The sequence below is a fragment of the Microtus oregoni genome, unplaced genomic scaffold (assembly GCF_018167655.1).
Source record: "Microtus oregoni isolate MIOR12 unplaced genomic scaffold, Mior012 000054F_ref0000373, whole genome shotgun sequence".
NCBI classification, from domain to species: Eukaryota; Metazoa; Chordata; class Mammalia; order Rodentia; family Cricetidae; genus Microtus; species Microtus oregoni.
Window position 1 is genome coordinate 218,229 of NW_024543830.1, and position 24,995 is coordinate 243,223.

The window sequence follows — 24,995 nt, forward strand, 5'->3', positions numbered from 1 at the left end:
TCTCTGTACTCCTATGTCAAGAAGCTGACTTCAATGAAGCTTAACATAAAGCAAATCCATTTTGCAGACTTCTTCAAACATCACCCTTCTCACTTGTTCCTCCTCCGAAGATGCAGCTGTTTTGTCTGCTGTGCTCAGCACCCCCAGACAGATGAGAGACTGCAGTAGGAACAAGTGGACCAGCAGCATCAGGGGCAGAACTGCTGAAGAGCCCGTCCAGGGATCTTGTGTAGGAGAATTGGGACTAGCCCTGGGTGAGCCAGAGACCTGGTACGGGAGGTAGCAGCACTGCATAGCCACAGCAGGGATCCAGCCAGGCCTGATACTCATCTGCCTCCATGTTCTGTCTTTAGTAGGCACAGTTAGTTCTTCATCTCTGGAGACCATGGAGTCTCCCAGCTGCAACATGCTGGGATCAAGGTATTTCTGATTTCAGACTGGGTATTTCTTAGGATGGAGTCAGATGAACTGAGCCTAAGATGAAGATCTGATGATTGTTCAGATCCTTGTAAGTGTCATGTAGCACAATCCCTGGCACTTCTGAGCTACCATCTGAAGACATAAAGACCATGGACTGATATATGTCAGTCATTGTTTGTAACTGTCTGTACGTAACTAGCAACAATGGACATGTGCTGTCTGTCAGGGTCCAGAGCCAGTCCAGACCATAAATTATTTCTCTGGACCAGAGTGGAGAGGCATGGGATTAAAGACACAATTCACATGGCTTTATCGGGAGGGAGATTCTCAGGGATTCCTCATAAAATCCTGAGTTCACATCCTGAAAATTCCTCTGCATTTAGTCTCCAAACAGCCTTATATACCAAAACATAAACTGAGGGGGAAATTCATTAGCATTCTGTTTCCTAGGTAACCAGGTAAATGGCTGTGGTCACGTCCACACATCTACCCATGCCCGCTCCGTCAAGTCTTTCTATCTTCCTGCTCTGTATGCCAGCTCTGTCACATAGGCAAAATTAGCATCTCTATCCCAGGCATCCTCCAAATTACAAAAAAGGAGCAGAACAACATTAGCATATCCTGACCCTTTGTTAGGGAGGTGACCACCTCCTGTGTGGCAGGTGCAAACTATGGCCTGGGATTCTGGTTGCCAAACCATGTAGAAATATGGGCCTACAGCTGTCAAACTACAAACCTCCAGTCATGGCGTTGGGAAGTCTCATTCCATGAAAACAATTTAGTAATTCTAGTGGACACTTAATGCAGACCCTTGAATGATCTAGACTGCATCCCCCATGGGTCTCCTCCCTGTCGGCTGCTCTCCTTCCTCCGGCTCTGCCTGCACACTTCCATTTGATTCTCTGAATGCTGCTGATCTCCCTTGGAGGAGATGATAAGGAAATTCTCTGGCATTGGCTATTGATGTGGGGGAGTGAGTAGAGGCAGCAGCCCTAAGCACCTCCCTCTCATGCCTAGTCAGGTCTCAGGCTTCAGGGAGTGCCACAGCACAACTGCACACTTGGGTGAGTCACCTTTTCCTAACAGTTCTTTCAGAATCCCAGCTTGGGTGCTAGATCCGCCCTCACCTTGGACTGAGCACAGAGCACTTGGCCTTTGCCAAGTAGAGTGGTAGAGCCATGGAGGTGGCAGCATAGGTTAGTGTAGAAGTCTTGTGTTGTTGCAAAGCAGCCTGGGGATTCCGCCAAGTCTACAATTTCACAAGGTGTAGCTCCATACCTAGCTATGAAGGGAATCTGCCGATCACTAGAACAAAAGAGCCTGAAAATAAAGAGGTTCAAGGCCAGGAGTCAGACTGCCTGGGTTTGATTCCATACTATGTAGTAGCTGTGTGACCTGGAGTGAGTTAACTTCTCTGTGGCTCAGTCTCTCTATCACTAAATGGTTATACTCACAAACCCTGCATCTACAGGAGTAGCCAAGAATAGAGTGGAAGCCCATGACAGTAACTTATAAACTCCTCTCAAAAGAGCTCGTCTTGAGCTACGGCTACCTGGTTCTCCTGCTTAACTGCTGTGCCGGACATCCAGAACTGTATTGACAAGAAGTGCTAATGATAAACATTTGTTCATGATCTCAGGCAGAAGCTTCCAGCTGAACTACTGTGTCTGCTGTTGGCTATGGTCGTGTCATATTTGGATTTTGTTATGTTGAGGCACATTCCTTCCATACTTAATTTTTTTCCAACCTGAAATAATTTTGAATTTTGTTAAATGCTTTTCTGTTGCAATGGTTATATGATTTTAATCCTTTACCCTGTTGTTGGGGTGTATAGTAGTGATTAATGTGGAATGTTAAATGTTTTTATAACTTATTTCTATTTTATATATATGAGAATTTTGCCTGAATATATGCCTGTGTATCACATGTAAGTCTGGTGCCTATGGAGAGGCCTGAGGAGGGCACTGGACCCCCTGGTACTAGAGACATGTGATGTTGAGCCTTTATGTAGGTGTTGGAAATTGAACCCAGGTCTTGTGCGAGAACAGCAAGTATTCTTAACTATTGGGAAATCTTTCCAGGCCGTGAATGTTGCCTTTTTATTTATAAGTTAGACATCAATAAAGTTGAAGAAATGGGATCTATCATGCTCCCTCCCCTTAGAAGAAAATGTACTGGCTGAATTCCATGTATGCTGAGTCAGTAAGGAGGGAGTAGGAGCTGAGGCATGCACATGCACGTGCATGCGCGCGCACACATACACACACACACACACAGAGAGAGAGAGAGAAAGAGAGAGAGAGAGAGAGAGAGAGAGAGAGAGAGAGAGGGAGGGAGAGAGAGAGAGAGAGAGAGAGAGAGAGAGAGAACAAACTAAAAAGCTTACAAAAGTGCATCAAGTCCATGATCCCATGATCGATAGGAACAAAAATTACTCTCAGCACTAGAACATCTTCAGGATGCACAGGCCAGAGAAAAGATATTCAATAAAGATGATTCTTACTTAAGGAGGAAATTTATGATGAGGGATAAGAGCTGAGCCACGTGCACATAGAAACAAACAGTCTCCCCAAGGGAAGAACACAACCACTGCTTATCCTAAAAAAGGTCAGCCCTAAAAAAGTACAGATGAGTGGCATTGTACAGACTAAGCAGGCTTCATGTATAGGTATGCGAGTATATACAGATATTCCCTGTCCACTTGCTGAGGCTTCCCCCAGATAACCTTACTGGCTGGAAATCCATCTCTGGTCCTTTCCTCATGGAGAACTTAATGATAGACAGGTGCTGAGCTCTTGAAAGTTCGAATCTGTTGTCACCTTTTCCACCTGAAGACACCTAGGCAGAATCTAGACCCCTGGTCACATCTCCACTTCTGAAACACTTTATTGGGGCTATCCCACATGCTCTGGTCAAGATGTCACCAGAGCCCAATTTACTTTCACAACAGAGAAATTACCTTTTTTATCTGGCTGATCAAGACTCTTGATTTATTTTTTAAGTGTGATGACTTAACCAGGACACTTTAAAATGATATACTTCTTCAAAATGGGGATCCAGATCCTCTAATATACCTGTGTAAAATGGAAGATTAAAACCTTGAAACACAGCAGTGGGTTAGGCTGAGATTAGTAGAAACTGGCAAACAATCGCTTCCCCACAGACCAGCACCATGGAACAGTCACAAGAAGAGGTGCTGAAGGCCCTTGAGTCTGTGGGTCAATGATCTATCCACCTCTGTGGACAGAAGAGAGGCTGAAGTGAGACACTGGGAGACTGTGCAGGCTTCCTCCTGAGGTTGCTGCTGAGATCAGTGAGACCCTTAGTAAGGGCTCCTAGTCTCCTCTCCTGCATACACCAGTGCCATGGAAGTGTACAAGGGAAGAGCTCTGAGGAGCCCAGATCCAGGCAGCTCCATGAGTCCTCCATGTCTTCATGAGCAGAGAACAGGGAAATGTGACTTGGATAGTCTCCTCCACAAGGCTGATATTGATATAGTGGGAACCTGCAGCCAGGTCTCATCCTGCACTGTGCCACAAACTAGAGAGTACATTGTAGGGTAAGCCGAGATCTGTATGCCCAACCCAGTAGAGTTGTGCCAGAGATTTAATACGCATTGAAACTAAGTCTGGTCTAATGAGTTGGAATTTAGCTGCCAACCACAGCTTCTCCATCAGCACCATTTGCTGCACAGAACATCACAGGGAAGGGACTAATTGAAACCTAACCTAGCAAGGAAGGAGAAATATTGACTGACATTTTATTGCAATTTGTTATTTATTTGGGTGCCGATGTACATACATGGAGGTCAAACGACAATTGTCAGGAGTCAGTTCTCTCCTTCTATTGTTAGTCCTGAGATTCTCGAGAGAAAAAAAACAGTTCCACAATTTTGAGCCAAGTTTTAAGCAAGCTTTGATTAAACACTGGTCAGGTTAATGGACTCTGGCCAGCTCTACCCTGGGTTCCCAGGGATTGTCTACTCATCATGGTCACATTTTACAGGGTGTTAAAAACACAAACCCACAATTCATTGCATTCTCATCAGGCCCAGTCCAGGACAAGCACACCTCCTAATGTATTTCCTGCCTACATACCTCCTACCCACATGTGATCAAGAATATCCGGTGCAGACAAGTCAAACAAACTTGGTTAGGAGAGTGAAAACATGTGCTTTTTACTTCCCAAGCAGTACAGCCCCAGCATTGCAGGAAGCCTTGTCCTGGGGCGAGTGGGATTTACAGATTATCTGTGGCTCTTCCACTACCAAGTAGAATTCAAGAATCACACTCAGGTTGCCAAGCTTAGTAGCAAGCATCCCACCACCACCGTGGAGCCCTCTCATCAGCCCTAATGGTTTGCTTGTAATGCAATCGAATTTATCTTTTGTTGTTGTTATTGCTATTTTTAATTTCTCCTATCTGTTTTTATATCTTCACATTTGCAGAAAAAGAAATCTTATAATGTACTTTAGTTTGTATTTTCTTGCTCAGGTTTGTGATTGTTCTGTATGTTTCCCACCTATTCTGCTATTGCTTACTCTCTACTTCTTCCTACACATAGGCCCTACACACAGTCCTTACACACAGTCCCTGCACACAGTGCGTGTACACAGTCTGTATACAGAGTCCATACACACAGTCTGTACACACAGTTTGTACACACATTCAGTGCACACAGTCCCTATATACAGTCCCTGCACACAGTCTGTACACACAGTCCCTGTACACAGTCCATGCACAGTCAGTACACACAGTCCCTGCACACAGTCCCTGTACACAGTCCGTGCACCAGTTTGTACACACAGTTTGTACACACAGTCCCTGCACACAGTCTGTGCACACAGTCTATGTACACAGTCCATACACACAGTCTGTGCACACAGTCTGTACACACAATCCATGCACACAGTCCATGCACTTTCCGTCTCACTCCCATCTCTTCTCACCTACTAATTTCCCTGCCCCTCTTCTTTACACATTGTAGCCACAACCTTTCAAAATTTGGATGATCTTAAACTCTGTGGCTCCCAACAGTTTCCCTAAGTCCCCTGATGGAGGAGGGTCATCTGTCTATGTGTTACTTTCATTGGTTAATAAAGAAACTGCCTTGGCCCTTTTATAGGACAGAAAATTAGGTAGGCGGGGAAGACAGAACGGAATGCTGGGAGAAAGAAGAAGATTCAGGCAGACGCTATAGCTCTCCTCTCCAAGATGGACGCAGGTTAAGATCCTTCCTGGTAAGCCACCACCTCGTGGTGCTACACAGATTATTCAAAATGGGTTAATCAAGATGTGAGAATTAGCCAATAAGAGGCTAGAGCTAATGGGCCAAGCAGTGTTTAAAAGAATACAGTTTCCATGTAATTATTTTAGGTAAAGCTAGCCAGTGGCAAGAAGCCCTCCCGGACGGTAGGAAAGAGCCCGCAGCTCCATCTACAGATTATTAGAAATGGTTTAATCAAGATATGTGAATTAGCCAAGAAGAGGCTAAAAGTAATGGACCAAGCAGTATTTAAAAGAATACAATTTGTGTGTTGTTATTTCAGGTGTAAACTTACCATGTGGGAGCCGAGCCGGACGAAAAGCAGGCCTGCACAGCTCTCACTACATTTTCCCATCATGCTTTTTCCTCAATTAATCTAATAGTAATTAATCCCTGTCTTTACCCTGCCCACTTCCCTTCCAGTCCTAATTTTAGTACCAAATACCCTAGTGTACACCATCTCATCCTATCCTTGTTGAACCTAATAGCTATTGACATTAAGGAGGCCATTGCTTTTTAATTGGCTGACATGACATTTATACCTTCGCTTCTGCAGTTAGTATTCTGTTTCAGAAGAAACACACAGGCCATTCTAAGCATCCTGAGCACAAGGACTGACGAGTTTGCTGTGCGTTTCTACTTTACCATAACCTAGCTCCACTTGACTGTTGCAAATGCTTCAGTTCAAAGGATCCATCTGACAGAAAATTCAATCAATACAATTACCTCAGGGGTATAAATCTTAATGTCATAACATTAAAAAAAAATGAAAAATCAAATACCAACTCCACAGTATTGACTATCAGTGAGAATGAGTAGAAAATCCTAGATTAGGAATTTTAAAGAATGGTCCCAGGATCTACATTCAGCAACTGATGGAAGCTGATGCAGAGAACCACAGTGTAGCACTGGGCTGAGTTCCCAGAGTCCAATCGAAGAGAGGGAGGAGTAAGAATATGAGCAAAGAGGTCAAGACCGTGATGGGGATACCCACTGAAACAGTTTACCTGAGCTAATAGAAGCCTTCCAACTTCAGACTGAGAGCGAGGAAACCACCAAAGGACCAAACTAGGCCCTCTGAATGTAGGTGACAATTGTATGTCTGGGGCAGACTGTGGGGCCACTGGTAGTGAGACCAGGACTTATCCCTACTGCTTGTTCTGGCTTTTTGGAACCCATTCTCTCTGGAGGGATAACTTGTTCAGCATAGATATAGTGGTGAGGGCCTTGGTCCTGCGAGATTTTGTTGACTCCCCAGGGGAAGCCTTACCATCTCTGTGGAGTGGATAAGAGATGGCAGGGGGTAAAGGTGGAGGGAACAGGAGGAGGGGAGGGAGTGAGAAAATTATTTGGCATGTAAAATGAGAAAAGGTAGTTTTTTTTAAAAAATTAAAATAAAAAAAAGGTTCTAGGAGTGCTTTGTGAAGTCCAAAAGGATGCAGATAAACTCCTGCAGGGATTCTAAAAAGAATAAAAACAAACAGCTTGATGAAATAAGGACATGATAAAAAGACAAGAATTCAAAACGAGACATGGAAATACTGAAAAAAAAAAAAAAACACATTGAGAGCCAGGATTGTAATATAGTTGGTGGACTGCTCGTTTAGCTTGTTCAGACTCCTGGACTTGACTCCTAGAATGTGTTAGTGTTGGTGCATGCCTGTCACTTTAACAACTGGGAGTTGTAGGCAGGATGGGACCAGCAGTTTAAGGTAGCAATGGTTTGATTTTTTTCTTGGAAGTCATGGTGGTGAAGGGAACTGGCTTTAGTGAGATGCTACATCCATCAGACTCTCAATTTATCATCTTCGCTCTGTCACCTCTTCGTCTGAATTCGAGACTCCCACAGTTCAGTTTCCCGAACTGCCCCGTTTATTTCCTTCTTCTCTGCTGACACCCCCACTCAGCCTGTTGCTCTTCTGCTCTCCCGCCTCGTGGTGACTGGGCAAAGGTGCAAGTGTTGAAAGAGAGAAGGGCCATGATGCACTAGAGCACTGCCCACCCTTTATTCTCTTTTGCTAGGTTAGAAACCGGTGGTTTAGGAGAAATACCTTTGTCAGTGATCCCACTGAGGACATAGTCCATGTGGCAGGACAGAATCCTAGAAATCACATCAAACATGGAGAAGACAAGCTATGTGTGCAAGGTAACGAGTCAGAGCTGACCTTAGCCATACTCGGCAGCCTAAAAAGGGAGCCAGTGACCACCTGCAGAACTCCACACCAACAAGGGTCTCAGCCTTCATTTCAAGCATTTTACCCAACTATTGATCCCAAATAGGGGAAATTGTATTAAATGGGCATATGTCATTCCTTAGACTCACGCATTTGCAAATAAATACTTCCCATCTCAAAAACATGAGAGCAACTGCGCAGCACAGTAGAGAGACACAGAGCTGCCGAGACTCTGCTACTGGAGATACCAGTGCCGCTCAGCAGCTAACTCAGCCTGTCCCCTCTTGTGAAGAGCAAGCCTCAGTAGTCCTGACCTCAGAGGGGACATGCAAAATCACAAAGAGCATAGCTTCAGAATGGCTATTCTAACTGTATCAAAATTCACAGAGACGTGTAGACTGCACATCTTGGCAAGGGCTTATTTGAGTGGCTAAGTTAATCTAGCGACAAGATGCTTTTTTGCAATTTCTTTACAATACAGAGAATTTATCTTAAAACTCACAAGGAGTAGTTAAGAGGGAATGACATTTCATGAATAGGAAACCAGCGTTTGATTGTAACATGAAGTAGAGGAAGACTTAGAAGCAAGCTAAGCATCTGGGTTGGCCAAACACCAAGGCTTCAGGACGTCTGAGTCTTCCTGTCAGCACTGGACTGGATGACAGAACATGGAAAGCAGAAAGCACCAGACTGCAGTAACTTCTTGACCTCCTAACAGTGTGACTCTGCAGCCTGGGCCAGCTGCAGTCTCCAAAAGGCAACCTCCCCAAAGTCCTTTTCTCAGTGACAGTTCTGACACTTTGTCCTGATGACTTACACGTTCGTTCTATTATGTCCAGCAGAGGGCGCGCTGAACTCGTGGCGCTGGAGAACGGAAGGGATGATGAGCCAGAGGTACCTCCCTTGAACACTACTTGAAACAATATCCAACTTCAAGTACTTTTTATACAAAAAGACATTTCCCATCATTGACACTTTAAAAATATTGGAAGAAAATTTTCAACATGTATTTACAGTAGAAAAGAAGCGATTATAGTCAAGGTTGAGAAAAATACCAGATGGCATTTCATGGTAATTTTTGGCATCACCATATTCTGTGTGTGCCTCTGCCAGCCACTGGGTATCTACAAACATGCTTGTGATGTATCATTGTTCTGGGGCAAGCCAGCTATCTTCAGTTGCAAGAGTTCAGATACAAGTAAGAGCCAAACTGGCTGTGGGCAGGAAGGCGTTAGACCCAAGCTTGGAGAACAAAGGCGAAGCTGTGGTTTTTGGAGGACTTCTGAGGGGAGATCTGCAGGGTTCTCAAGGAGTGGGTATGGATGATGGTGCTAGAGCTTCTGTGAGGACCAGTGTGAAAAGCTACTGCTGCTGTGGGGGGAGGGGCGGGGAGAGGACGACTCCACATTGATGATTATACCCCCTCTCCTCACTAGGTTGGTCACTCCTCTAGCGCCATCTACTGACGCATCTTAATGTAGGCCCAGGGGCTAAAGAGGCCACAGCAACAGAGGAGAGGATTCCGCTAGATGGCGCTCGATGATGCTCTCTAAGCATGGTAGAAAAATAGTCCTGCACTTTGACAGATCTTCCTATTGTATTCCCTTCAAGCTGGAAAACGCCAGAGCAAAAGGTTACCTCACCACCATCCCAGGTTTACTTTGAATTCTCATGATGTGTGCCGGGTGTTGTTTTTATCATGAGAAGCAAAAATGTTGATGAATGAGAATCTATTTCATAGAATGTGTGGTAAGTTTTGCCTTACATATTTGTTCATTACAAATGAATCATTTCTAATATTTCTTCTCTTAATAGAATACTTTAAATTTTTACCTGTTTTGTCATTAAACCAGTGAGTCCCCACTTTCCTGGTGAGTATTAAATATTATTACTAGAGATAGCTATAATGAGAAAGTTCTAAAATTTATGTCAGGTCCCAGTGAAACCAGTGACTATATAGTACAATATGAGCCCTTCTTTATAGAATCCAAGGAGAAGGTAAGCTCTTAGGACAACTCATCAGGTGAGCACTTTGCCACCAGCGTCTCCATCCCTCCTTGCACGCAGAACTAATGGTTGCTTTTTTAGGTTGTATCTACCAGATCCTAGGAAAAACAATGAGTGGGAATTCCAAAGCTGAAGGCAAGTATATTTCCACCCTCTTCTCTGAGCAGGGTTCCTCTGTATTGCCCCGGCTTACTCCTAGTGGGACTTAAGCCCCCTTTGGTAGCTCCTTGGCTCCTATATTCTGGGATCTGAAATGTTTTGAACCAGAAACAGGACAGTATTTTTTTTTTCCTATGCAATTAGGAGTCCTGGTTCTAAACTAGGCACAGAAGTGGGGAAGACGAATCTGGGCAACAAAAGGAGAACTCATAACTTAGTATTATGAACTAGAGTTCTATACCTTCAGAGTGACAATAGAGCTTCGAAGAGGGCCAGGGAAATGGCTCAGTTGGTAAACGTCTGCTGTGTAAGCATGACGGCATGAGTTCAGATCCTCAGCTCTCACGTAACATTCAGCCTGGCCACATTGGTAAGACAGACAAGTTTGCTTTGTCACTCTCCCAATGTGACCACATTAAATAAATCTTTACTTTCTATTTTCCACTTTTTGGAAAATTGTCTCTTTTAATTGGTTTATTGAGTGTGGGTGTCTGAACATGATTTGGGGCACACAGTGTAACCCAATTTTGGTAGCAATTGTATGAGGCCACTTGTTTGTTCCTGGCTGCCCAGAACCAAAATAGTTACACAGAAACTGTATTAATTACAACACTGCTTGGCCTATTAGCTTATGCATATTTTTAGCTCATTCTTATCTCTTAAATTAACCCATTTCTATTATTTTATATTTTACCACAAGACTCATGGCCTACCAGCAAGGTTCCAGCTGGGAGTTTGTGTCTTTCTCCTCTGGTGGCTCCATGGCATCTTCTCACTCTGCTTTCTTTCTCCCAGAATTCAGTTTTCCCTGCCTAGCTCTACTCTACCCTATCATAGGCCAAGCCAGTTTCTTAATTCATTAACCAATAAAAGCAACACATATACAGAAGGACTTCCCACACCAGTAAGCCAGCTCCCTGGGGCATTTTGTTCTTACTGGTCTCCAGTTTCTCATTCATTGTCTTTCCTCAGCATAATCTCCGTCTTCTTGTCACTTTTCATTTAATTAAGCAAAGATTAATAAAATACTTCCTGTGTGATCTATTTCCAATCCATCATTGTTTCGGAAAGCAAAAGTGATAACACATAAACACCTGCCTGCCAAACTGCTCATAGCTCAGTGGGGTGTGGGGCTGTGGATCTTAGAATAAGAATAAAAAGATTAAACTGGATCTGTGTGAATGAGAAGGAGGAATGATAAAAGGAGAGAGAGCAGGGAATGGTTGGGTAGAAAAATGAGAAGGACAGAAATACAGGAAGAAAATAAACATTGCATTTCAGAAGCCTCCTTCATGCCTCTTTTGACAAGAAGAGCACTAGGTCCTAAACTCATTTGTCTAAATGCTGAAGATACACCTATCAGAGTCCTTCTGTGATAGGTCTCAATTTTCTAAAATACTTCTCTGCTTAGTTTCATTCATGATAACTCCACACCCTAGCATTTAGCTGGGATGGTCAGTGGCATCATCTTGACCAACCCTTGCTCTCCATCTCACAAGGGCAGGGAGTCACTAAGTCTTGAATGTGCTTCCTTCAAAGTCTTTGCTAAGATAATCTGCCCCACTACCAGCAACTAATTTTCCTTCTTGTTGCCTTCTTTTTAAATAGGTTGAAGGAGAGGGCAGAACCCTCATAATTGTTTAATAATTAGGATAAGTACACTGGTACCTGGATCTCCAGAATCTCCAATATAGTAGATTCCTCCTTAAAATGCCCAGGCTGCCCAGATATGTCCAGCCTAAAAAAAAAAGTATGTGTCTTAGTGGTTTCATCTTCTCCATAGATGAAACAGAAAGGGGCCATTTAAGAGCTCTCCATGGGGCCACTCTGGGCGGGATTAATGTCAGTGTATACCATGAGCAGTATCACCTGCTCTGCTATGTGAGAGCCTCCACCTTCTCCCTCGAGATCTACAGCTGAGTTCAGAGGTCAGTCAAAGAAAGGCAGCTTCTGCACAAGCCTCCTGTGATCTGACACCACAGGAGGAGGCCTTGGCTGAAACCAAAGAAACTTTTCTGTCCAAACTCACAGGCTGGGGTAATAAAAGGTGGGAATGAAAGAACAAAAAGAACTGGTAGAGGATGGAGCACACAGAAGTCCAGACAGAGGAGTCAGCCCCGGAGCTTCATAGACCTAAGCCCAAGGCGATGTGGATGTTGGTCAAGTCACTGCTGTCTCCCTGGACTGGGTCTCTGAAGGCAGCTAAGAGCCAGGCCAAGGTCATGTATATGTATATGTATGTGTATATGTATATGTATATGTATGATGCACAGACACAAGCTTATTTATTTTTCTAGAGTGAAATGTCCTAGTAAAGTAATTATCCCAGGAAAAGATTTTTCTTTCATTACTTGTTTACTTTAACCATGTATTATTTGCATAATATTGTTTAAGATAAAAAACAGATACTTCCTACAAATTCTTCAAAATATAAGCCCAAGAGCAAACGAGCTTCAAAATGTGATTCACTTCACTTAAACAAATTGACAGGTAAAAGAAGGGGGTATTTTTAGGAACACAAGCATTTCTCAGCCTCTGTGACTGGCCCATATATACATAAAAGCACATTTAATTCGTAGAGCTAATTCCATTAATACTGTTTAGGAAATAGCCCTGTCTCATGAGCAGTGTGACACTCATCTTTTGATTTAGATATGAAAGACTCCAAAACAGCACTTGGTATAAAGATAAGCAGAAACTCACACTCTATCCCAAGAGTTGCCATCTCGTGCACTAGGATCTGTCACTCACTTTAATCAGTGAAATTAACACACACACACACACACACACACACACACACACACAATCACCACCACCACCACCACCACCACCACCCCAGCCTAATCCAGTTTAATTCAACATGAGCCTTCACTTCAAATAGTATCTTCCCAGTGCTAATAAGAATTAACTGGAGTGTCGTCTTTCCCCTCCACATTTTAGGCAGTTTTTTTTTTCTTTTCTGAGAATAAAAGAAATATCCCTTCATTTGGTCCTGCTGTTGATTTTCACCTTGAGTTTCTAGAGGTGGACATGTGACCTGCAGGGACTCCCAGCAGCACAACAGTGGTATGGCTTCTCTGTTTCTCTCTCTCTCTCTCTCTCTCTCTCTCTCTCTCTCTCTCTCTCTCTCTCTGTGTGTGTGTGTGTGTGTGTGTGTGTGTGTGTTTCAGCATTCATTTTTGCATTTATGGGTACAGAACAGATTACCTAAAATTCCATGTTATGTAAGAACCCATGACGAGGTATTTCTGTAGCATATACAGCATGCTGATCTGACTGGAAGGGAAATGACTTGTCAATTATCATGTAGATTTGCATGGAAATTCATAGTCTTGTCTATTAGTGTGTCACTGATGTACCTTGGCAGAAACACACTTCTGAATGTAAACCTGCATTGTGTGCTCCTATTAGGTCAAGTAGCAAAGCCAGATGATGAACTCTTCCAAAGGTCCAATCAGCTGAACCAGGTTCAGTCTTCACAATTTCTCTGCTGGTCACACAGTGCCAGAACCATGATGATGTTCTATCTGGGATTGCCCAGAGCTCTGATGACTCAGTCTTCTGTCCTCACCGGATGTCTTCTCTTCCTGTCTGTCCTCTGTGCAGGGAGGGGATAATGACTCACCTTCTCCTGGATGGGTCTGGAATGATATCCTCCAATAGGAAAGCCAGCAGGAAGTCTGTGTGTGTTCCATGACAACTCGAACAGGTGTCTCTGGCACATTTTAATCACTGGGCTCCTAACTAATCTAGGTACCATGTGTTATGTCTTGGTTCTTGCCCAGTAAAGACCCCAAATTACCTAAATTTGGATTGTAAATGGCCTGTGCTTATACTTAAAGAGAAGATGTGACCAAAAAGTAAAAATATTACTGTTGCAGGCCGCTCTGAACCCAAACTACAGAGCATCACAAGTGACCTGAATTTCTTCTTCAGCAATACTCATCACCACTGGATTTGGTGCTCGTACTATTTGTCTGGAAACAGACTTTGTTTTTTAAACTTTCCTCTCAGCCTCACCACTTAGTCTTGCATTTCACAGATGCTCACTGTTATTCTTTGGACTTAACTACATTTATTGCAGCATCTCCAAGTAAAGTTTGAGATAAGAACGTTGGGGACATGGAGTCAACGTCACTTCCAGCTTAGTCCTGAGGCTGATTGTGGCAGAGTTCAAGGACTCCATCGCATAGACTGAAGCATGATCCTGAGACATTCCTCCACGTCCCAGCCTTTCACCAGCTCTCTGTCTGGAATGCTCATTTCCTTCTTTGTACTCTATGGAATCTCTTTCTTGTGGCACTAGGGACAAAATTCACGGTCTTATACATGTATAGCAGACACCCTACCAACTGAGCTACATCACCAACTGAATAACTCTACAGGACTCTTTAAGGAACTCTCAGTATTGCACATGCTCAAAGTGAAGAACAAAGAAAGGGGGAAGGTTAATACAAGAGAAATTAATGTTATTTAAAAATACATTATTCTGGCCTGGCAATGGTGGCACATACCTCTAATCCCAGCACTCGGGAGGCAGAAACAGGCAAATCTCTGTGAGTTTGAGGCCAGCCTGGTCTACAAAACAAGTTCCAGGACAGCCAGGACTGTTAGACAGAGAAAATCTGTCTCAAAAAACAATTCTGCGTTACTCTTTCTGTAGCATCTACAACATTTGTATTGGAACCAATGGATAATTTATCATTGGGGTAATAATTAAAGTTAGATGAAAATAGCATTCAGCTCAAATCAATTTGCCCTGGTGGATGGTAGGCAACAGTGGAAGAATGGGATGAAGATGAAGATCTATGAGTCATGGCAGCGTTCTTTGATGAGACTGACCTCGGGATCCCATCCCTTCCCTCTCATGTCTAGTGAGACACTTGCTGACTCCTCAAATCCTCACTGATTTTTACCTTCTTCACAAAGAGAGATGAGATCTATTGGAAAGCAATGGGTCATTGTATTATGTCTTGTGCACTGAATACCTACAGGGGGCACTGTTCACATGCAGTCTACGATCACCTGTACAGTGCAGAAGCGAAGGGTTACCCAAAAGGATGCCAAATGCCCTTCTCCAGAAAGATAGAGGGGGAAGAGCCACAGCTCACTTGACCAAAATTTGATTCCAAAACAACCCATTTCCCTTCTTTAGATCTTGACTGAATGAAAGGCTAAGTATCTCCAACCTAAGAATGAGAAGACACTAGCCTGAAACTTATACATTGGTGCATTTTGTTTTGTCTTATTACTTTATTTTACTTTACTTTGAGAAGGCTCATTGACTTCTGCTGAAACGTCCTGCCAGTGAACCAGCAGCTGTGTCCACCCCTCCCAAGTGTTCCTCGACCAAATGTCCCCAAAGAACCCAGCACAGTGTCTGCCTGCAGCCTCCTCCTAGTGCTACAAGCTCTGGTGGCTGCAGTGAACTCAGTTCTGAGAGCATTGCTGCCCAAGCCACCGTAGCTGCTTACCATGGATGCTAGGGTTGGAATTGTGACCTCTGTAGTAGCAGCATGGTCACATGCTGGGGATTCTGTTGTGGGCACCACATGAAGTGTGCTGCTGACTTGGAGACCAGGATTAAACATTTGAGAAGAACCTTGGAGAACAATCTGTAAACTCCGGAACCAGCACCAGACATGGGTGTGTCTTGTCCCTGTCTCCTCTTTTGTACTTAGATGCTCCACGAAGCGGGATGATGTCATGTGAACAATAACCAGGGTCTGCTGAATTCCCCCATTACTAAAGCTGCTAACTCTGCTTAGAATCCAGTAGTCACAGTCTGACTTCCCAAAGCTCTATACAACTAAGCATTTTCATGTCTTAACTTTCATGTCTCATGCTGAGGCCTGGATTTACCCACCCTACACTGCTGACTACTACCAAAGAGGTTACAAATGCAACAGCTTATAGAGAAAAAATACAGGTACCAAACTGAAAGTGTTCACTCAGATGGGCATCTGCTCCAAGGAAATGCGAACCTTGCTTCCATGGTAACCCAGTGCCTAGAATGGTATATGGCACATTTGTGGATACTAGGCAACTATTTGTGGATCAAATGATGATAAAGCGAATTGATGGTTGCTGAGCAAGCTTTTGATTGCATCCTAATTGTGACCAGAGACTAAAGAGATAAAGAGTAAGCTCTCAAAATTAGCATATGAATGAAGCCATCATTCGTGACAACAGGGACCCCTCCCTTACATGGGCAATATGTAGCATGTATAGCAAAATGGGAAAGAAAACAAATGCAATTTCCAAGCAAACCCTGGAGAAGGTGGGTGCTATGTAAATGAGGATGAAGGGTCCGGAGAGCCAGCACCGCATGCCCCTACTCTCTAGCTCACTTTCTGGAGTGTTCTCTTTATTAGTAAATATTTCTATTTCTAATCATATGTCCATGGTACACTTCTCTGTTCTGGTACAAAGAACCTGGGCATCTCCGGAGGTGCCCCAGCCCTGTCCCACTGCTTCAACTCTGACCCATGTCTATAACATAATCAAGTCCAAAGAACCATTTTTTCTTCTTTTCTTCTATCCACAAGGACTTCATCCATTAGGAAATATTTTTAGCAACAAGGCTAGATGTAATTAATTATATGGATATTCTCATAACCAGCCAGATCGGGTCATTAGCTCTGCTTCTTTCTTAGCTCATCCCCTTTAGCTTTACCAACAGCAAGAATCCAAATGGTGCACTGTGCTTAGAAGCTCAAGTCTGGCTTAGAAGCTTCTGAACTCTGAGCCTTGTTCCTCAGTTTTTAATTAAAGAACAAGCAATAAGAATTAGCATTTAAACAATGTTTGGCATGATTACATATATTAACATGAACCTTTTGGTTCTCCAAGGGAACTGAGTCTCTTGTTTTGGGTGAGGGGAGTAGACACAGAGGTTAGATGCTTTGCTCGGCTGTTGAGTCTGCAGAGCTGGGCTTTGACCTGCTAATCTTCCCTGCTGCTGTGTGCAGCTGGAACTTGACTGATGAATCTTTGTTTATCCACCATGAAATGCACATGGTTCCCCTGAGCTCTAGGTGAACCAACAGATTCGCGAGTGTTTATGGTTCTAGGTGTTCAATAGAACCAAATGAGAGGCCATATGTTCTCAAATAGAGTTTTTCCATTCTCTCCCTTTTGTCTGCGATGTGTTTTAATTCTGACTCTGTAGAGTATTCCAGAAGAGCATCTTGAGGTCATGAAGCCTATCATGTGGATCTTCCATCCTGCTCAGATGGAAGTTCCATGTCTGTGGCCACTCTCTCAGAATACTCTGTCTCAGGCATAGACTACCATTGGGTGTGGTTCCTTCTCTTACATAAAAAAGGTATGTGTGCAAGGATATTAATACGTAAATTTCCAGCTGGCTTTTAGAGAAAATGAAAAAGCAAAGCTATTCAAGGTATTTTATCTGACTTAAATTCCCAACACTTGACATGGATTTTATCCTTAGCCTAGAGCCTCCATGCCCAGTCTCAAATTATACACAACAATTCCAACTGTGACTGTAGGCAAGGTCTGGGCACCTTTCTAAAATTAGTTCAAATAGTGCCGAGCCTCAAGCTACAGACGAAAAGCCAGCCCTTTCCCCACAAGGTTCTTTGGAAACCCTCTAACACTTCTCCCCTTCTGTTGACAGGGGTTTCTGTCCTGCTCGGTTCCCGCAATCATTAAGTTCCAAAACATAGAGGTCTATATTAATTATAAACTGATTGGCCTATTAACTCAGGCTTACTTATTTATTATTTTTAAAAAATACCAACCCAAATTCCCACTCCCTACTCTCTTCCCATTCCCTCCATGCATCCTCCTACTACATCCCCCTCCAATCCTAAGGCCCTGCCCACTACATCTGGGCTGAGCAAGGTATATATCCAAAGAGAATAGGATCCCAAAAAGCCAGTACATGCAGCAGAGACAAATCCCAGTGCCACTGACCCTCAGTCTGCCCCAGCCATACAGCTGTCAACCACATTCAGAGTGACTAGCTTGGTCCTATGCTTGTTCCTTCACAGTTCCACTGTAGCTGGTGAGTTCCTGTCAGGTAAACTGTTTCAGTGGATGAACCCCTTCATGGTCTTGACCTCTTTGCTCATATTATCCTTTCTTCTACTCTTCAATTGGAACTTGGGAGCTCAGTCCAGTGCTCTGATGTGGAACTCTGCCTCTGTTTCCATCTGTTGCCGGACAAAGGTTCTATGTTGATATTTAATATAATCATCAATCTGGCTCAGGCATCTTATTAACTCTTATAACTTATATTAGCCCATAATTCTTGTCTGTGTTAGCCACATGGCTTGGTACCTTTTTTAGCGAGGCAGTCACATCTTGCTTCCTCTGTGTCTGGGTGACGACTGCAGACTGCAACTTCCCTCTTCCCAGAATTCTAGTCACCCCACCTATAGTTCCTGCCTGGCTACTGGCCAATCAACGTGTATTTAAAATACAAGTGACAAAGTATACACCATTGTCCACTCCCTATCCTGGAAGTTCCCACATAATCCCTCAGTATGAAGAAGAATCCAAGGCATGATTTCTTCATTCTGAAGCTAAAGAAAGGAAACACCTAGTGAGCAGCCTTTGGTGGAATAAATCAAGGGAAAGGTAACACTCAAGTATTGTTAAAAAGTTTTATTTGCCTACATGGCCAGATACAGGTGATGGCAAGAATTGCAAGGTAACCAGGCTTTTTGGGAAAGCTACAAGAAGAGGCCAAGAACACTTAGCCCAAGAGAAATTAGGATGACTGAGAAAGAATGAGCCAAGATGGGGCTACTGCTCGGTACTCTTGGTTTCCTCCAAACTCTCTTGTCTCAGTCTCAGGATCCAGGTCAGCAGCAGCCCCCAGAGCTGTGGCCACAGCCTGAGCCTCCAGACTGCTGACCACTGCCACGGTCACAGGAACTGCCACGGTCACAGGAACTGCCACGGCCACAGGAACTGGAGCTCCTGTGCCTGCATCTGTGGGACCTGCGCCTGTGGTGGCTCAGGAAGCAGCCTCCCTCAGAGCTGGGGACACTGCAGCCCCCAGAGCTTGTAGCACAGCAGGAGGAGGCTGCAGGCAGACACTGTGCTGTGCTCTTAGGGGGGCACTTGGGGGAGGAGCACTTGGGAGGAGGCTCGCACTGCTTCTGGTTCTGCTGGCAGGACATCTCGGAAGGAATTTGACCTAGAAAAGTATAATAGAAACATTGTAAAGAGGCTTCCGGTGAGCATCAATTGACCTAGTCTGTCACACACAGGTCTCCCATGACCTATTGGCTTCAAAAACCAAGATTTCTATGAAGTAAAGAGGAACATGGAGGCACACATCCAACTGTACAGACCATGACTGTCAGAGAGATCAGCATGCATCTCTAACAATACACTCGGAACAAAAGCTCCCTGACCAACACCAAGACTCCTTCCTCCCTCGCCATTACCTCCCCCCAGCCTACCACTACCCATTGTGGGCCTCTTCCTAAGGTTCTGGTTTAGATCTTGCTTGTCTGTCCCACACACTCCCACATGATGAAATGGTCCCACATGGTCACGTACCAGATGCAACGGAGAGTGGAGAGATTCTGAGCAGGCTGTGGATGAGGAGTCCGGGGCAGAAGCCTTTTTATTCTGTGTAGAGCTTGTGAAGCATCACCCAAGCATGCTGCTGTTTTCACAATGGAGGAGGTGACAGTGCTAGCCACTTCCCAGTGATGGCCTCCAGGGCTTTCCTGTGCACGTGCCTAAAGAACTCATAAGGTGGAACCAGGAGGGACTTGTGACTGCAAAATCACTTCCTTTTGTTCTTCCCCGGACATTCTCAGCTTTGCCCATTCATTCACAAGCCTAACCCTGTTTTGTCACTCAACAGTGTTAACGTGAAGATGTATACTGCACACCCTTCACTCAGACATTAGATGCGTTTGATCTGATAAGACCAGTGCTAACCTGGATGCACCTACAAAGAGTTCAAGCGTAAAGCCCTGGCCTTTATAAGTCAAGCCCACCTTGCACTGCAGACCAAAGTTTGATATGAAGGGACCTTCAGGCATCTTCTGAGAGTGGCAGCAGAGAAAGGACTGTCCCATAGGGATGTCATGTGTACAACAAGGGCACAGAAAGACACCTGGAACCAGTTACAGAGGGGGGACCTAGCACTCTAGAAGTGACAAGACTCACAACTTTTGTTATTTAAGAAGGAAGGTCTTCTCAGTCTCCTCATCGCACTCCAAGTATCTGGCAACCCCCATCCTACATTCTGTGTCCGCAAGTGCAATTCATTCTAGAATCCAAATGCAAATGACATCATGAAAAACTGACCTTTCTGTCCATGATTTATTTCACTTAATATAATATCTTCCTGGATCATTCATTCATGGTGTCACAGAATAACAGGATTTACCTACTTTTTAAGGCTTACATATGCCCCATTTTCTACAAGCATTCATCCACAGATATACATTTAAGCAGATTCTTTATTATGGCTCTTACAAATGGTGTTGCAACAAACATAGGGTGTATATATCTTTTCAGTGTATGAACATCTCTTCCCTTTGGATATACACACACCTGGTGATATTGAGGATCACACAGAAGCTAATTTTTAAGTTTTTCAGAACCTTTATACTATCATTTATAAAGGCTGAGACACTTTACATTTCCAATAGTATTCTTCTCCCACCCCAAATTATAGGCAATGTTTGTTTTCTCTTGCATCTTTAGTAATAGCCATTCTAACAAGTGTGAGCTTAGGTCTTATTGTGCCTTTAATTTGCATTTCTTTGGTAATTAGGGATAAAACCTCCATTTTAAAGCCTAGTTCGCTTTTATTCTTTGCTATTGAGATCTTTGCATTGTTTTGTTTTGTTTTATTTTGTTTTGTTTCTTGTTTTTTGTTTTTTGTTTTTGTTTTTTCTTTGAGACAATTCTTTCTGTCCTGGAACTAGCTCTTGTGGAGCAGGCTGACCTCAAAATCTACCTCTGCCTCCCGAGTTCTGGGATTAAAGGTGTGCACCACCATCGCCCAGCTGAGATTTTTACATTCTTAATATTCTAGCATATTAACTCTTCAGAGGGTGTATCATTCACATATATTTCCCACCCTATCAGTTGTCTTGACTCTTCCTTGTTTCTTTGGCTGGACACAGGCATTTTGTTTCTATATTAACTCATTTGCTGTGTGTGTGTGTGTGTGTGTGTGTGTTCCTGCGCATGTGTCTGTAGCAGGGGTGTGGGGAAGAAGAGAGTAGCACTTAAAGTATTGTTTCTTGTGCTTAGTTTCATTCCTGTTGTTTTATAAATCGATAGTTTCCTTCTTCATTGTTAAATAGCATTTCATTGTGTATATGTATATATGCATATATGTCTATGTATGTACACACATATATATACATATATACATACACACACCATGTTGTTCCTTAATCCATTCACAAGTTGAATATCATTCAATAGGCTTTGAGTTTGAAACAATTAAGCACTACACATATCAGCACTGAGATTTCCTATGACTATGACTTTTGTTTTCCTTGAATAAATACTAAATTTTAGAAACAGCGAGCATATGTTTAATTTGGTAAGGACACTTTAAAAGAAGCGTCCATTATGGCAGTAAAATTTTATCTTCCTGCCAGCAGTGGCTGAAGCTAGCCACTCCCCAGCCTCGGCAGGATTCCACACTGTCAGGTAAGAGCTTTAGTTTAGCTGGTGACCTGTGCAGTTCATCTGTCATTTCGCTCCTGATTGCATTTCCCTAATGAGTAAGGCCCCGAGCTGATTTGTCATCCATGGATCATCTTCGTTGAAATATCATTCTCTTTCAATATTTCCCATTTTAATCAGATTGCTTTGTTATTAATGTGTTTTGCTGCTTTTAGAATATTCTAGACTCAAGCCTTCAGTCAGATTTGTGCTTTGCAAGTTTTTGAACCTGTGAGTTTTAATTATGTATTCTCCAACAGTCACTTGCAAAGCAGAAGTTTTAATTATTTAGTTTGTTCTTTGCTCTCTTTTCATTGTAACCTAAGGTGGCCTCAAACACAAGATCTTTCTGCTTCAGTCTCAAGAGTACTGAAATTAGTAATATACCACTACAGGCATGTTGAATCACGTACCACTACCTCAGTAGTTTTAATTGTGAAGTTCAGTATTTTGCTTTTGAACTATGACTTTTTTGTCATATATGAAAAATTACCATTTAAGAATTACATAACTAAAGTCACAGAATTATGTCCTTTATTATATTTTAGAAGTGTTTTTGTTTTATACATTGATCTATTATCCATGCCTTTCATATATATACATATATGAAATATGTGTATAAATGTATAAACATACAGTACTAAATATGTTTTGCTTAACATAAAGACGCCCAATTGCTTCAGCACCTTTTTAAAAATTTTGTGTTATTTTATTTTGTTTGAAGATTTCCAAATGAGATCAGTGTGTTTGCTTCATTTGAATCCTTTCCACACTCTCTTCCAGTTCCTCCCTTGTCCCGTGACCATGACTATCCTCTCTCAAATTCATGACCCCATCATGTTCATATATTCACGTACCACCGCCACCCCCATACACACACACAATTTACTGAGCTCACCTCTTATTGCCTAGATTCTCGTTTGTTTAGATATGACTGATTAGGATTGGGTCTCAGCCCTTAGGGAGAAAAAGGAAAATGGAAAAACACACAAAAGACAAAACAAAACATCTGATTTTACCTCCCTCAGCAGCCATTGATTGCCTGTAGCTCTCCATCTAGGGGTGGGGTCTTGTGGCACATTCTCCCATCCATGCTAACACATCCCTCCTCCAGTAAACTACCTTAGTATCTTTGTTTGGAATGTATTCTAGGTCTAACTTTGGGCACTAAGCATCATAGATCTACATCTGAACTTAGTATCTTTGTTTGGAATGTATTCTAGGTCTAACTTTGGGCACTAAGCATCATAGATCTACATCTGAACTTAGTATCTTTGTTTGGAATGTATTCTAGGTCTAACTTTGGGCACTAAGCATCATAGCTCTATATCTGAACTGCTCTCCATCCTGGGAACCAAGGGCTCATTTTCACTGCGCAGCTTGTTAGTCATAAGGCTTTTCTGCCTTTCTCAAATGGAAGATGTGCCTTTTTGCTATTTATTTGTTGAAACTTTTTTTTGATGGATTGCTACTGACTTTTGTTAAGTCACTTCTCTGTTTCTGTGGAAATGATTCCCTGTTTTTAGCTTCCCTTTATTTTGTTGTGAGGCCCTGTCTCAGCGACCTCACACACGGAACTGATGTCCTGTCTGAAGTTTTCTACGTTTATACAGAAGTATATTTTTCGAAACACGAGTGTCTTCTGGATGTATCTGTGGCGTGATGTGCAAGGTGAGATCACATTAACTGTATTTGCCCAAATCAGGGTAGCTAAGAAGGACCAACAGCTTGAGCAGTCACAGACTGTGCATGATTGTTCAGAATCTACATAAATGTGTGTCACATGGTCACAGAAGCCAGTCAGACAGCCCTGGTGACACAGCCCACCAGGGTCAGGCTCTTTCCCCAGCTCATGGCTTCAGTGCCTGACTGGCTCACAGGAATTAGCAGTTTCTTCTCCCCACTGAGTCACCCAGAAGCCTTGTGATTGACCAGCCATTGAACTGCTCCTGTTGCTGCCCTTATGACTCAAGATTAACCCTCTCTAAGCCGAGAGGAGTCTTTGTAACTGCTTCTATAGAACAATAAGCCAATTGAAAAGCTATTCAATTATCCAAAGATCTGAATCCCTAATGAGGTTAAGACCTTTCTTACCCTACAGAACCTATAATTTCTCTTTTATGTGCACCAAAGCTGCAGTCCATCATTTGGTACACTTCCCTTGGGTGATAATAGTGCACCAGCAAGGACAAGCTGGACCTCCTATTTACAGTTCTGTCACCGTGCTAAGCACACAGTTGATGCACAGTTGAAGACAGGCATTGGGAGTTAATGACCAAGTGAGAAGAAATTCAAGGAAAAGAGACAATGATGGTCATTAAGAAGGAGTGGATCTGGTTTGTCTGAAGTTACATATGAGGTGAGGCTACATTCCAAGGTGCTGTTAACATCACCTCTTTTTGGTTGACCTCTGCCCTCTGTGTAATCACCTATACCAGAAGTTCTTAACCTGTGGGTTATGACCCTTTTGAGAGTCAGACAACTTTTTCAGAGGGGTCACCTAAGACCCTTGGGAAGCAACATGTTTACATTGTGATTCGTAACAGCAGCAAAATTACAGTAATGAAGTAGAAATGAAAGTAATCTTATGCTTGGGATTCATAAACATGAGGAACTGTATCGAAGGGTCGCAGCATTAGTAAGGTTGAGCCCACCGCTCTATACCAAGGCACGCCTGAAGAATTACATTGGGATATGAGTTGTGGACTCAGAGCTCTCAGGAAAACCAAGAAGGAACCTGACCACATTCATGGGCACTTGCTGAGGCTCACTCGGCCCAGCACAGCTGCTGAGGACAGAGACATCATTTTCCACTCTTCTCTTCCGGTGTGTCCACAACACCGAGGCTCCGTGGAAACCGTCTGTATTTTCACCACTCATCTGAGCCCCTTTCCCATCCACTGTCTACTTACAGGCTCTCAACTATGCAAGAGAAATGGCTCGTGAGCTGCAAGGAGGCTAAGACGGAGCTAAGCACCAGGGACCAAGAGCTTCTTTCTGAAGAGAAAGCAATGCAGGCAAATTCCTTCCCTTGCTACCTCCTCCACTTTGTCCATCCGGGGCTAAGTTCCTAAGAGTCTTTGAAAGTCCTGTCCACAAAAGGCCATAAATAACTAGGAACACCTGTACTCCAGATTGCTTTTCCCAAACAGGTTCATCTGCTGCATGTTCTCCAAATATAGAAAAAGCTGAATTTGCACACAGACTCATCCTGTGCCTCTAGTGCCTGCTTGAGTAGAGAAGAGAGGCACCAGGAATGATCCAATGGGGTCCATCCACATCAGCTTTCCC

The 24,995-nt window shown here is 43.3% G+C and overlaps 1 protein-coding gene across 1 annotated transcript; it reads right to left on the reverse strand.

Moving 5' to 3' along the window:
* Positions 1 to 18,856: 18,856 nt before the first annotated feature.
* On the reverse strand, positions 18,857 to 19,177 carry LOC121437726 (late cornified envelope protein 3D-like). Its single transcript, XM_041637798.1, has one exon. The coding sequence runs from the start codon at positions 19,175 to 19,177 to the stop codon at positions 18,857 to 18,859; it is 321 nt and encodes a 106-aa protein (XP_041493732.1).
* Between the last annotated feature and the right edge of the window lie 5,818 nt (positions 19,178 to 24,995).

Excerpts from the sequence above, each read along its gene's own strand:
- LOC121437726 (XM_041637798.1), bottom strand. The coding sequence starts at position 19,177 with ATGTCCTGCCAGCAGAACCAGAAGCAGTGCGAGCCTCCTCCCAAGTGC.